This window comes from Pelmatolapia mariae, linkage group LG17 (genome assembly GCF_036321145.2).
Source record: "Pelmatolapia mariae isolate MD_Pm_ZW linkage group LG17, Pm_UMD_F_2, whole genome shotgun sequence".
Taxonomy (NCBI): domain Eukaryota; kingdom Metazoa; phylum Chordata; class Actinopteri; order Cichliformes; family Cichlidae; genus Pelmatolapia; species Pelmatolapia mariae.
The window spans coordinates 14167501-14183372 of NC_086242.1; the positions used below are offsets into that span (position 1 = coordinate 14167501).

Genomic DNA, 15872 nt, shown 5'->3' on the forward strand with positions numbered 1-15872 from the left:
TATACACACGTGAAACATTCCTTACCTCTGACATCAACAAGACATTTTAACCCAGAACTGCTGCTCACTAGATATTTTCTCCTTTTCTACTCTGGAGGGGGTTGTGTTGGAAAATCCCAGCAGATCATCAGTTTCTGAAATACTCAGGCCAGCCCATCAGGCACCAACAACATCACTTCTGATGCTCAGTTTGAACTTTAGCAGGTCGTCTTGCTACGTGGCTAAATGCACTGAGTTGACTTATTGGCTCAAACTAAAACTAAAAGATTCAAAGCAGTGCTTCCCTTCTTGTTTTTCTTAGCGTCAAGTAATGATGTTTTCATTGATCAGATATTCTCACAGACCTGCAGTCGGCCGTACAGTGCTGCCAAGTCTAGAGGAGTCTCCTGTCGGCTGTTTCTCATGGTGGGGTCAGTCAGCTCCTGCAGCAGTACTGAAACCACCTCAGAGTGTCCATACTGGGCTGCACAGTGGAGTGCAGTTTCCTTCTCATGGTTCTGTGGAAGAATAGGAAAAAAATGGATATTGAAAAGAGTGAACTTGATGGAAGGTGGGGGGTAGTGAACTTAGGAATTATTGGAATAATAAAGAGTCAGAGACACGAAGTGAAGTGAGCCATAGAAACATGGCGAGATCTAGGGAAGTGATAAGAAAGGTGATGAAATTTTGAGTGAGATAAGGTTAGGAAAATGGAATGTAAGTTTGATTGCAATATAAGATATAAGAAGGTGGTGATTTATAAGTAGGGCACATGTGGGTGAAACGATTGAGATATAAGGGAAGAGAGGAAGGAGGAGGAAGGAGCAGTTAGCTTTATTTATTGGCCCAGTGATATGGGGAAGCTACATTTCACTGCAGAGATTTCTGCTACACATATGAAACACATATCTCAAGTACTATATCATTCTGCATGTACAAATTCCAGAAGGCTATCAGGATTGAGAGACCTGCTAGGAGAAATCTATGGTGTCCTGTCTGTGTAACAGAAGCAACGGTAACCCACCGTGCCATTAAATAATTTAATACTTCATTATACGCTGTTATGTACTTGGATGTTTTTAGCTTTATATCACCTCACTGCCAATTAATCAAGCTCCACTGTTAATACACATTTTAAAAATCCTTAATGCATCACATTTCTCACCTCAAAATATTTACTTCTGTAAAATAATTTCTCAAAATGTTCCCTCAAAACTGTCAGTTAATTACACTTTGCCTCATCATGTATTTTGGCCATCAAATGTGACCTGATTAAAGTAGATGCAAATATGTAGGTAAGTGTTTTAAAAAGCATCTGGATTTGATTTGGATATGAAATAACTAAAATGGGGCCACAGTTCATGTGCGCCATTAGGATACATTCATTAGCACATTTGTTTGTCAGACGGCGTGCTCAGTTTTGCTGGGGGGGGGGGGTTCTTAGATAACACTGTGCAAGCTTTTTGTTTGTTTGTTCTGGATTCCTGAACATTCCTGTTAAGGGAGAAAAAGGCAATGTTTGGAATTCCAGTCTTGAATTGCACTGATTGACTGGGTAGGGAACAAAATAAGCCGACTTCCAGTGTTCTCAACCCGGGCTGATGACTGGCAAGGGCCCGCCACAAGCCAGCAGCCTCGGGATGAGCAGTTACGAGAAATAATATATAAAAAGCATCAATGTCTCTTTTTCTGGTAAATTTATTATTGCACTGGAAAATGTATCTGACAGTAGCTGACATTTTGTTTTGGTATATAAGTCTACTGCACCTGCTTTTGTTTGACAAGATTAAATATGTGAGGTAAAGGTGGGTGAACAGCAACTTACTGTTAGTTCAACATTTGTACCCCTTTCCAGTAGCAGATCACTGTTTACAGTTTAAGTCAGAGAAGATCCTGTAACTTACTGCAGTTTGTGGGAAATTGTCAATTTTAATCATCTCTGTTATGAAAACAATGGTTTGCATTGAAAAAAAGTTTATTTCTATTCGCATATGCTGCGAAATCAGAATCAGGAAAAATAGTATCAGCAAATCACACACACACACACAAAATAATAATTTGCTTTTATCTCAGTACAGCATACAAATGTATATATGTTTTGTCTACTTTTGCTTATCTTGACACTTTTGAATGTAACTGAATTAAAATGTGATAAAATATATATATATATTGTGACATTACTATACTGTAAAACATTAGTATCATCAGTATGTCCTGTTGCCTGTTTACACATTATTCAGATACCTGATTAAGTCTGGCTATTGTGTTACTTTGAGCTCACGCTTGGGTATGAAGGATAGAGAGAAAAAAATAGAAAAGCAATTAAACATATGTAAAGTTCATCACTACAGGTGAGTCCTCACATGCAAACAGGCGTATATTCAAAATTTCAAGAGCTTCTATCTAGGAACTATGAAAGAAATCATTTTGATTTATGATCCATTTGGAAAGGTGGAAAAAAATGAGGCCAGCTGTAAGTCCTCCAGACACATAGGGATGCAGGTTCATTTACACCAGACAGTGTCCTTTTCAACACTTCAACCATGGGATCACGGGAGTTTCTCATGTGTTCTGTTCTAGGAGAATGCGGCCGTTTCCTTGCTGGCTAGGGGCCCCTGTCAGACCCTGAACCCTTGGTAGTTGGGAGTCCCTTAGGGATCCCTGGGTAAAAATAGGACTCATTTACTTAACAATGACTAATCTGGCTCCCATATATTTCAGATATATGAACTGTGCATGCAAAGTGATCTGCATTTAGGTTTCTGTTTATAATATCAAACATAGAGTGTAGCTCCAACATGCTTTACTGCAGTAAGCACAATTAATAAAAAGCAAGTGAACTTTACTTCTTAAATAACTGCAAACACATTTAGCTCGAAGCCCTTAGAAATAATGACTCGAACTTCCGTTTTAACGGAAAATCAAATCAATGAGACAGAAATGTCACTGGCTGCTGATTGGACAGAGAAAGGCAAACAAAACGTGAAAGAATGTTGTAACATGAAAAGGCAATCAAGCGTGATTATCAAGATGTTCTTTAAAAACCAGCTTTTTATCACCAGTTGAAAACAACACACTCCAAACATGAAATAATAATAACTGTTGTGTGAATCGTTTTTGTAATTGATATTTCCCTGTCTTCTTACGTTATTTCATTAAATGTTTTCATTATCCAATTCACCTTTAATATTTCCATGATGAAAGTCCAAAACACAACGGCCACACTCCACTGCTCAGATCTCATCTCGTGCCTTTTTCTAACTCACTTGCTCCCAAGAGCCAGAGTCACCCCCGCTCTCGCCTCCCTCTCATGGCTTTCTATACTTTCATTTATGCCTCTGAGAAGTGTATGAGAGCGAGATGAAGAGATACTGTATCTGCGAATAACAGAGGGTAAGAAAACCCTGTGAAGACACACACGCACACGCTGTAGCAGCAAAAGAACACCGCTATGTGATTTAGAGCTTTCCCTTCTCCTCAGCCAATCAGATCCATGCATTTTCCCCTGTGGACTTCACACCCCTCCATTCATGGCCGAGTGGAACCTTCCAGAGCAAGTCTGATTGCAGATCCACTGTACTGTAAGAACAATAATCACACACTCAGGCGCTCTGTAATTCACATTCATTACAATTTACTGGTATAATTGGTGCCTGAGTTGTATTTAATAAACTCCATTTGCTTGGTTACTGTGTGAATATTCAACTTGGAGTGTCTCCCTGATGGATAATTTGAGTTTCAGCTTATCTAATCAACTGCATATCCTGACTTCATAAACTTCTACCAAGTCCCAAATAACCAAAAATGCAGCACAATCATTTGGTCCCGATATTATTAAGTGTCCAATTACAAAGCAACGTCTGGAGACCGAGCCATTCTTTCATTAAAGATCAAACACAACATGACTTTGTAAACGGTAAAAGTGAGAGAGTGGTGGCACTCTCCTTCATAGAATACTTTATTATTGGAACATCTCAGTGTCCAATACTGGAATATCAACTTCTGCAAATGGCGAGTGCAGAAAGAAGCACCATGTGTTAGAATTTAAAAGGTGGATTGTGTAAACTTTATACTCACCAGCCCTTTGTTAGTGCTCATTGACACAAATATCTAATCAGCCAATCACACAGGAGTAACTCAATGTATTTAGCCATGACAGCCTTCTCTAGAGTTTATATAGACTGGTCTGAAAAACAAAGTATATTGGGCCCGCTTACTTAAATATTGCTGTTGACCACGTCCAACCATAGTGTACCCATCTACCCAAAAAAAGCACTTTGCTGAATCTGTACCATTAAGAATTAAGGCCATTCTGAAGGTAAATGGGGTTCCAAACCAGTACTATCCAAGTGGACCTAATAAAGTGTCTGGTTAGCATACATTTGTTTATTTTCAAGAAAAACAAAGAGGGTTGCAAGTTATGGTTTTAGCAACAGTGATAAGGATGATATCTTCATATTCAACACAAAACAAGCATCAGAAAGTAATGAAGAAGCAGCATCACACACTGATGACATGGATGTGATAACCACTGGGATAAAGATTGCAGACGTTGCTGCTGCTGCCTGTGGCCTATTCCGTCTCTGCAGCCTTAAATGGACAATAAAGCTTTGTCAGTCCAAACCGCCGTGCCTCACGCACGCTGCTTAAGATAGGAAAAATGCAATTTCCTGACAGAAAGAAGAGTGACTAAAACATGAGCAGAGACACAGAGTGACAAGACAAGAGCAATAGAGCCTGAGAGGTGGCGAGAGAGCAGGAGGTGGAGAAAAAAAGATCCTGCCTCTGTGTTCTCGGAGTGGCCATATATTCCTATTACGCTGCTCTGACAGCTTTCCGATACCATCTAGCACTCAAGTGCATTGTTGCTGATTGGGCTCTGAGCAACAGCCGTCTACTAATGCCGCATCAACAGGCATGGCAGCACATTATTGACATGCCCATACAAATGGGTGTCACAGCCTTTCTTTCAGCAGCATATGCAGCTGATTTTAATGCTCACACAGTAATGAAGCACTGGTTTGATAAAGCTCACTCTATCATGACAGCTGTAAGGTTTTATTACTCTTTAAAGAAGGATTTATTCTCATATATATTGATTATATGTGCCGCATCTTCTGCATTCTTTAAGTGAAGGACACAAAGAATCAGCTTTTGCTCACAGAGTGATACCTACACACATACACGCACACACTTCCCATGGTGCACTCTATCAGTGCTCTCGCAGTTCATCTCCCTGGGACCAAACAGCTACATCCATGCAAATAAGCAAGCCTTATCAGACAGGCCAGGGCTGAAATGAAACCACAGCAGAGGAAGAGCAGAGGTATTTGTTTGAACATGCACTGCGTTAATGCTGATGGACTGATATGCAGGATGAGCTCCGTCTATGTTACAGCATCGCATAATCCAAGCAGCTCAGTGCGCCGCCCGGGGAGAGCGGGGTAAATGAAGAATGAAAAAAGACGAGGCATACAAGGTGAATGTCTCTGCTACTCCCTCTTATCTTCTGTTATTAGAACTTGTGCATTGCCTGTTCAGGGAGAGTGTAGCTCATGTCTTTTGAAGCTTAAATTTACAGATGTCACCTAAACGCACCAAATGGAGGGTCTCATGTTTGTGTTTTGAGGAAAAAAAAGAAAAAGAAAAAACAGCTTTTAGATTGTATTTACAAGCTGTTCAAATCAATAACTTAAAAAACGAGCGAGCGGTTTAAGTCATTTGTTACAGGAAACCAACGAAAAAGAAAAAGAAAAAAGATATTTTTGAAGGTTAAGATGTGATTTTAGGGCTGATGGGTCATTCAATGTCTTCCAACCAAATGCTTCCAGCCTGACCATCTCGGACGATACACTTCTTGATAGGAAAACCTTAAAATTTCAGATCTCTGTTGTTATTAGTTGCTCATAAAAAAATATTTCTGTGTTGAATTCAGGAACATTTTCAAGGCTTTACTCTGCAGTGTTTTCTGTGGAGCCATTTTCAAACAGCTACATAAAAAGAGAACTACTTAAGCTATGTCATTCAATGTTTCAGGCCAAATATTTGCTACAATGACTTCAGGAATATGGCGTTTCAAAAGTGTAGCTGAAGTTCAGCGTAAAATTCTGAGAGTTTGAATTTGCTTGAAAGTGTGATAGTATGGCCTGAGAGAGAGTGGCCAGAGAACATTTTTCAGAGATAGGAGGTTAAAATTTCCAACACTGGTTCCATTACATGATGTGTGCATTTACCATGAAACTACACAAATCAGTTGAATGGTCAAAACGATAATAAAGCTTTAAAATGGGGAAAAAGTATTTTCATGCAAGTTCGTTCCAAAAAAAATTACATTGTCTAAGAACTTCAATTTGAGTTTTCTAGAAAGATTTGGTGTCTAGTAGCAATATATTCGAAATGTGGTGGTGTAGGGAAACAAATAAAGAGAAAGAACTGCAATTTTTAAGTTAAAGTGAAATACATTTCCAATCTTTGCAGTTCTCGGTGCATTATTAAAATCTCTGTGTGAGCTCTTTTCAGTTCTGGGTGATTGGTTTTAGTCAGTGATGACAATTTGTGTACTGAACACCAATTCAAAACCAATGGTTCCCCCCAGAAAAAGCTACACTCAGCGCCATGACTGACTGAAGCTGACTGAGGTCGGGATATTAGGATGCTGGATGCTGGCAGGCATGTCCAAGCTAGAGGAGCAGCCTTGCTAGTTAATGAGAGCACCGTCTCTGATCTGATTGTTCTTGGTGAAAATCTGATCGTACAGAGGTACAGTGATGAGGTGTTAAAACCTATACCCGGCTGTTTCAACAGGACAATTGCACAGGCCTTTCCAGATCATAAGCATATCCAGACACTTCCTTGGCCAGCATTTAGTCCACAAATGTCTCCTTTTGAACAAGCCTATGAACATTGAAATCAGATGAGTCAAATTGCTGAGGGAATCTGTTTACAGAGCAAATTAATAACTGGATCACAAAATAAAACAACAATATATTGTTCCAGTGATATATTGCACCCCTACTCAACAGCTGTAACAATTCTTTTTAAAGAGAAATGTGGATAAAATCTGTTATCCAGATAGAAGAACATATTGTAGGAGCTGAGAGGTAGACTGAAGGACAATAAGAGAGAGATAATAGGTGGTTTCTGTTTCTTTAACTCCTTTTTGTGCACTAAATAGGTCAAACTGGGTATAGAAACTAATTTCTAAAAAATGAGCCATAATAACTGTGAACATAATAACTTAATAACACACGTGAGGACAAGTGGAGTGATTGCAAAATATAGCAGAGAAGATGAGACCAGATCAGAAACAACAAAGATGAGAAGCGAGACAGAATAGACTGCAGTATCCACATTTCGCAGCCGACTGACTGATCACAGACACTTTGCCAAGAAACACACTTGTTCGCACAATCCTGTGGGGTTTTCCACAGGATTCACAGCAGCATCAGCTGCAGACACTGTGATTTAATTCCAAAATAGCACTCAACTGAACACATTTTGAGGTAAATGGTGCCAGGAGTGTTTCTTGCAACACACTGTTTTACAACCATTATTAATTACTCTCTTAATATTACTTGGGGAAAAACTGACTTGTGGTTTTCCATTAAAATACTGAAAAATGCACATCACGATTTCTGAGAGCCCACGCTGCAATAAAGAAGTAAAAGCCCAAAGATATTTAATCAGCAATGAAAGGCAACTGTCATGATGTGAGCTGCAGCAACTCCTCACATCTGAGAAGCTGAGAGCATCTTGACTGATGGAGTAAAAGACAAACTTTCCCACAGTCAAAGTTGCAATTAAAATACACTTCATTTAATATATTTGAAACTCAAACCCCCCCCAAAAACATGATGTATGGCATTATCAAAGTGGACTCCTCAACACCAGGGGCAGTATGCTTGATCTCTAATGCTTACACATGGGCATCTCCAAATTATCTCCTTAAAACTAAAGCGTCCTTGAGCTAGACACCAAACGCCCTTCTGCTCCAGGGTGGCCGGTCTGCGGTTGCCATTGTAAACTCTGACCTCCCTGAAGCGTTCCCCAGCTAAACGTCTTAATTGACGACCTCAAAGAAATCCTAGAAATCTGTTTTGCAATGTTTTTTTATAACACCTCAATTAACACCCTCACACACAATCTGCTCTGGGCTTGCTTTAATCGCTCAAGGCTAGAGCTTGTTTTGATTCACGGAGAGATGAATCAGTTTACTTTTGCTGAACTTTAATTAGGAATCCCACTGCGGGCAGGGAGTCAGGCTTTTAAAAACATATGATATACAGTAACATATCGTTTTTTTAAGAGATTACTCATGAGAAAGCGACCTGTGGCTCAGTGTGTGTCTTGGCAGCAGTGGGCATCTCAGTGGCCGAGGACTTTCCCAGGGCGGTTTGTCGCAGCAGTAGTAGCATGTGTTCTCAAGTTGATCATCAAGACACATATGGTTTCATTTTCTTGTGTGGAAGCAGCATGTGTGCATGACCGGACATCGAGTTACCAAGACCGAATAGACACAAACACAGAAGCACTCTCATGGAAACACACAGAAGGAAAATGGCCTCGTGACCTGTAACATTTGCCTCAGTTCACACAGTCTTTAAGCCTTCAGAAGTTCTTGCTGGTGAGAGGCCTGCCTCTCTTGTGATCTCGCTCAGTTTCTCCTCTGGGAGGACAAAGAGAGCAGGAAAAGAAGAACGATGAGGGGGGGAAAATGGAGAGGAGACGGGATAGAATAACCCTACATCCTCCTGTTGTTGAAGAAGAAAACATTCCTACAGCGACACATACTTGACATACTCAGTCACCCACACGCATACAGTACATAGTGTACGCACACGATAACCCTTAAACTGATGAGTCCAAAGGTCCCACACAGAGAAAGTAGCCAAGACGGTTCTGTGCTGGTTCCCACGCACACAAACCACATCTGTTGTCCATCAGTGGGCAAATCTGCAGGACACCACTACCCCTCACACTGTCAGGATACACACCCAGCAAAATTTACAGGCCAGCTTTTATCTGTGCAGGTACATTGGAGTAAAAAGTGTCAGTAACTGGAGCCAAAAATCCTGTTCAAATTTCCCTCACGTTTCATCAACAATACAGCAATACTGCAACAGTTTGGAGAGGAGTTTTGTGCTCGGAAAATGTGCTAGGAAAATAAAATTTTGTTAAACCCAGTCACATCCTATTTTGATATTTACAGCTTCCAAAACAGATTGAAGCCAAAATCTCAGGCTTCAGGGTAATATAGAAATTTTCTGCTCTTGGTTCTGTATGATGTAAGAGAGAGGGAATATCCCTATGGTCATCCTGGGTGCACAGCTCCAGCTGTGAGCACAGACACAGGCATAGGCAGTCAATCAGAAGAAAGGTGGCTTGCAGGCAAAGGAAAGGAGCTACTGTAAAAATGCTTGTTTCAGGCTGGGGCTGCCGGGCTGTCAAGGTCCAATATATCATAGAATTATAGAACTTTCTGCAAAAATATGCAACATTGATTACTGTTTTTAAAAATGTGGTGGTATCTGTTTTCTTACCGGTTCATGCAGAGATGCACCAATTCATAGACCATGAGTCTGTACTGGCTTTGTTCACTGCCATCATTCTTTACAGTATTTTACAAATTGCAGTAGCTGAAGCTTGCAGCCTTTAGATCTGGTTTTTAAATACAGTTTAGTGTTAATCACAACCCTGTTGAATAAATGAAAAGTGAAAATGAAATGAAAGCTGAACTACATGTAAAACCCACTGAAATGACCTTTCAATTTCAGAGCTTTACAGCAGCCTATCTTTTATAGATAGGCAATTATGAAAATCTCTTTTAGGCCTATAAAACTTAAATACACTCATTAGATATTTAAAATTGTTCAAATAATTATCAGCAGTTAAAGCTTGTAATTTATGTACAAATCAGTGTTTTTGCATAATTCCTTGGATCATTTTTTTTTATACCTGCATTAATGTTATTCCCACAACACATACCTGCTTTTGCTCCGTGTATGGTCCCAACACATTCCAGTTATGATAACTAGATTCATCACACACAGGATGATCATGCTTTACACTGCATGTGGCGGATTTTCCGTCCACAGTGTGAACACCGTGAGAATTAACCTCCTCACATGTGAAGGTGCAGCATGGGCATGTTTTTTAAAGACATCCATATACAGTAAGATACCCACTTGATGCTTCACTCTTAGGTCATCAAGAAATCCCCACACTTCCCACTTCTCATCTTCCTGATTTGCATTTAAGGAATCGGAAGAGCTTCCTTGATGGAGGAGGGGAAACATTTTCTGTGTCCATGAGGATGGAAAGCTCCAAATCCCCTGCTACAGTACAGCCAGTCTTACACAAACTCCTCATGTCTTTATATTTTGCTAGGACAATGGGAAGCAGGTGCAGGAATGTATTGAAATGTGTGCAAGCATACATGGAAATACAGGCAAAAACACAGCTTTAACAATTCTAACAAGCTTAAAAGTCAATATTTGCTATGAACACCTTTGTTCTTCAACACAGCCTGAAGTCTTTAAGACAAGCTTCCTTGTAATTTCTTTTAGCAGTCTTTGGGAATACTTCTTGGAAAACATAAAAGCTCTCCTCTGGTTATTCGCAGCCTTTGGTTCCATTCTCTGACTAGATGATCCCATCCTGCTTCAAAAATGTCGAGATCAGTGCTCTGGGGAGGCCAGTCCATTGTGCGTTTCTATCCAGGTATGTTTTTACTGCAGTGTTTGTGTATTTGGGATCATTGTCATGCTGAAAAATGAAGCTGTTGCCAATTAGATGCTTTCCAGATGGTATTTCATGGTGGATCAAAATCTGATGGTACTTTTCTGTGTTCATAATTCCATCACTTTTGACAGGTTTGCCAACACCACTGGCTCAAATTTTTTCATTTATAGCTCTTTGGAAATTGTCTTGTTTTGATGGTGCATAAGTAAGATTTTATGCCTGTCAAACTGTGTTATCTTTAGCTTTCTTTTGCAGATTTGACTGAAAAGAGCAGGAATAAATTATATGTTTTTTGCGACAGGCTGCTAGTAGCAAAGTACAATTTGAAATTGGTCTAAGTTGTTAGGTTGCCTGTTATACTTGAATGATTCATAGGTGAGTGTTAAGTGGGGTTAACAAACAAACAAAAGAAGAAAAAAAAACTTCCTTTAATAATCGTCAGGTTTGCAAGTCTCTTCCAAGACTGACAATGAATGAGAATGTCAAAAGAAAAACTTTGAATGACCTTCAGAAAGAACTATTGCCTGAGATCACTTAAAAGATTACAAGAAAGTCTGCTTGGAAGAAGAATATAAACAAATAGCGGCTAGCTCAAGACTTTTGCACGGTACTGTACCTCATGGAGCACCTTTTCACCTGCCTGGGTGTATATGAGATTTCCACTGACAACATTCTCCTTCTCGCCTTTCAGGCAACTAGTTTCTCCTTGGACTTTTCGGTTAATTGCATCTATTCTTTGATTTAGCAATATGTATTTTGCCATTGTTGACCCCGTTAAAATGTCCTGAACAAGCCAGGTGTAACACCTGGTCCTTACTCTTCCGTTTTCTATCATAAAAACAAACAAAATGAAATGAAATGAAACTCCTGACTTGTCTTCTATTCAATCACCCAGCCGCTGATCGGAGTCAGTCTCAGTGGGAGAAAGAGATCACAAGCAGCCACGTGTTAGTCGTCAAAACATGCATTTGGCCTTGCAATCCGAGTGCAAGCTTTGAGCAAACAAACAATCCCTCGCCATCAATCACTGTCTCACTGTGTTTCACACATACACGCATAAACACGCACGAACACGGCATGTATAATCATCTCCTCCAGCCAGGCGGCTTCCACCTCTCTCGTGCACACACGCTCCCGCAATAAACAAAAGCAGCTGCGAATGGGAACTACTGGGACCAATTAGACAATAAACAGTGGGCTGGAACTGGTTTACCGCCAACTAATAACACCCACTAACCTCGAATAATCTTCTGCTGGCTGCAGAGTGGAACTGGCCCACCTACAAACTTCCCCTAGCTCCATTTTTGTCAACCTCCCATCTCTTTCTTTACACTCTCAGGACCTTTCTCACTCATTGCAGTTCTCTCCTGCTACCTTTTTCACACTCCTGTCACCATTTGTCACTTCGTGCACAAAAGCAAGCACAAATGTTGAGTTTCCCTTTCTCCTGTAAGAAAAAAAAAGATCATATTAAGGCAAATACTGTGCCACCAGAGCGAGCCTATAAAACTAAGCACGCGCACACATAAATACTCAACCTCTGACACGAGTAATGGTGTGTGTGTGGGCAGAGTAATATTGTTGAGAATGGGGTAATGTGCAGCCAATCGCTTGCTGCTGTACGTCTTGATGATGGGTGTGAGTGTGCGTGAGACTCACTACATCACCCTGACTAATGTATGCAAGCCCTGCTCTCTACTGCAGACACGACAGACAGCGGGGAAATATGGAGCTTAGGCATCGTAAACACACCAACACTAAATAAATCTTACCCACTGATTTATGCTTGCAACCTGAAAACAGCTGTACCCTGGCGGTGATATAACAACAAGAATACTGTACAAACATGCAGCATACATATAAAATATAAATATATATAAAATACACAAATAAAAACGCCCAAGTACCACATTTTCAGTTTTCAGTGTTTGCAAACCTGAGTGCTTAGGAGAAAACTAACACCTTTAAGGACACTAAAGAGCAGGCTAACATAACAGTGTTCATAAAAGTGTGAGCGTAGTGTGTTTATCTTTTTTAATGTAACAGCTTATTACACACAGAGTAGGATGGAAGCTGATGACAAGCATCAAAGTGAGATATAGCATATGATGAGTGTTACAGAGAAAGATGATCAGTGTAATTAGATGATTAATTGGAGATTATGTATCGGAATTTCAGGAGCGGGACCACGCCTCCAAATACGCTCCTTCCGGCTGTCATCTATATAAGTTCCCTCAGTTCTGCAAACTGATCATTCTCGTTTACATGCCCCACCCTCCCCCCTTGTTCTCCATTCTTTAACTTCTTCACTTCTATTTAGTGCATGGGGATCTGCCAGGCCCGGGAGCCATCGCCAGTCCCCTTCGAGGCCTTCCCCAAACCGCAGCTCAATTCATGTCAAAGCATTCACTTTTACCTACTAAAACGCTGTCAAACCTAAAATGAGGATGTGGGCCCAGCTAGTGAAATGAGAGCGCTCCCAAATTAGGAGTGTATGACAGCTTGCTACCTCTCAGGTAAAATGTTACGGGTTTTTTTTTTTAAAGAAAAACTGGAAATATTCTGTACGATTATAAAACACATTCGCATTTTCTGTCCCTAAATATTTATCAATATACACCAAGAAACATTTGTCCATTTTCTTTCTGTTATCAAATTCAGGGTCACAGGATCCCAGCTACCATGGGGTGAAAGGCCTACTGGCCACTGGTCGCCAGTCTATCACAGGGCTAACACAGAGGGACACACATCCACTCACACACGCATCCACAACTATTGCTGATTTTTAATTGCCAGTTAACCCAACATTCATGCTTCTGGCCTGCGGAGAACCCGGGATTCCCAGAGAGAACCTCCACAGGCACAGCAAGAACATGTGAACTCCACACAGAGAGAGACCGCTGGATTCAAACCCAGAACCTTCTTGTTGCCTAGTATACTGAACGAATATTTGTTACAGTCTTACTTCAAAAATGTATATTTCACAATATTCAATAGTAGAATATTCATGACTACTCGTGCAATTTTAATTTGTTTGACAAATATCAGAATTTCATTAGGAAAAAAATGCAATCACACCGACACAGCATATTTACAGTGCAGTGCAGCAGATTTAACTGAACTACAAACTCAACTTGTGTGCTCATTTTCTTACATAAAGTCGCAAATGATGACAGGAGTGTGGAAAAGGTAGCAGGAGATAACGGTAATGAGCAACTTTATTTATAGACACAAGCAAGTCTCAGTTTAGTTAAGGACAAGCAAAAATGTCAAGACACACCTTTACTCACACCTGTGCAAAATATCGCCCACATTATCTGACATGCTTCTTCTAATTGCATTGTCAGAGAAAGGCACATTAGCAGAAACTGGACCTGGCATGATAGCCACAACTTTTCTTTCTTTTTTTTTGCAAGAGTATCCCCACTCACTCGCTTATAGTTCAACCACCAGACAGTTTCACAACACAGCAGACAGATTTTCCACCTCCAGTTCAGGTCCAGTGCTCCTTTGAAGGACACGCGCTTTTTATCAGGAGGGATGTTTGCTTACCGAGTGCATCCTTAGCTGTTTTGGCACCGTGTTAGTATTGCAAAAAAGGGAAGAAAGTCTCACTATTCAAACACTATTTGGCTCCAAGTAATAATTTAATCCTTAAAACATTTGTACAAAAGCAACACTGGTTTATGAAGGATTTTCTTTTAGGGCAAATGAGTACAAAAACCACTTATACAGAATTCATTTTTCATTTTCTGTGCAGCTGTGTTAGAAAACATAATGCATGGTCGTCCCAAAAATCGCATGCCTCACAGCACATCATTTGGGAATCCCTCCTCCGGAGAACACATCTGTAGATACAGTGTCAACTGATTTCTTATGTCTGGGTTTTAGGGCCAGAAAAAAAAGGGGGGGGGAGATTATTTGCACAGGTTATCGGCTCAGTATCAAGAACAACTCTTCCAAACATGCCACATATTATAATACTCATTTATATTAAAGTCATTTTCAATTAAACTCAATAGTCTACACATCACTGCGTGCTCAGAACTATTTTGCTTGAGAGTTCAATAATATTTTGTCGTCAACTGATTCTTCAGCTGCAGTGGAGCCAGAGCTGTGCTTGCAGCATATAAAATTCATAATCTTTGGGTTTTTATTTGCACTATGCACCAAATACGGACACAATAAACATAATCTCTCTTCTGTTAACTTTGTCTTGCTAGACTGGATTACTTCTCATAGAAACCCACTCTGGCCTCCCACATATAAAAAGCAAAGAAAGAGAAGCCGCTGCTGCTTTGGGGGTTTGCTGACGAAATTCCAGGAAATTTAAGAAACCATTAAATAAATGTGCTTGAAAACATGAACGCATAGATAAGTGGAATGTTTTTCACTGTGTATGTACTTAATAAGAGGTACAAGAGCACAGTCAAACAATGCCAAGAAGTCAGCACCTGTCCACAGTACTCTCTCCATCAGCAGCTTCCACGCAGTGTGTGTCCACGCTGCCCGCACAGCAACTCATTGACAAGGTAAAAGAGAAAATTACCCGTGTTCACTTGCTGACGAACCTCTTCATTTCACGGGGAAAGGACATCATTTATCACAGCAAACAATTAGGTTCTAACAACTCTCACGGGGAAACAATCTGGCTAATGGTGACAGAGGAAATTGTGCTTATTAGGCAGAGTAAATAACGCTCTGATAGCCAGCGAGGTCCATTACTATGCCATCGGCAAGTGCAGGATTTGATTTTTTTAAAGAAATATCTCGGGTATTTACATTTTTGCCAACACTTCTGATTAAACAGCTTCCTGTGTTTTGTTTCCTTATCTTCAGATGCAGCGCATCAGCGAGCCGTGACATCACCAATATGCTGCCAGCGAAGATGGACAGAATAGGAGTGAGGCAGGAGAAGAAGGTCATTTTTGCTGATAAGGAATGACAGCAGAGGCAGGCTGAATGCTCCCGGAGCTGAAACGCTCACCAGGCTGTCAGAGAGAGATCTCTGGAAAATGTAAAGGATCGGCTCTGTTGGACAGAAGCCGTAATGAGACGACCAGCGGCAGCACTGGTTTACATGCCCCGAGAAATCCGGCTAAAGGACTTTATTTTAGTGGAAGAGGACGTCCTTGTTCAGGAAGAGCAACATA

At 40.5% G+C, this 15872-nt stretch overlaps 1 protein-coding gene across 4 annotated transcripts in view; it reads right to left on the bottom strand.

Moving 5' to 3' along the window:
* The window catches only part of anks1b (ankyrin repeat and sterile alpha motif domain containing 1B), a 274591-nt gene that overhangs the window by 174081 nt on the left and 84638 nt on the right, over positions 1 to 15872 (bottom strand). For all 4 annotated transcript variants that reach the window (XM_063460710.1, XM_063460713.1, XM_063460709.1 and 1 more), the window contains exon 4: positions 345 to 497. In XM_063460710.1, the coding sequence (XP_063316780.1) occupies positions 345 to 497 (153 nt within the window). The remainder of the gene's footprint in view (positions 1 to 344; positions 498 to 15872) is intronic.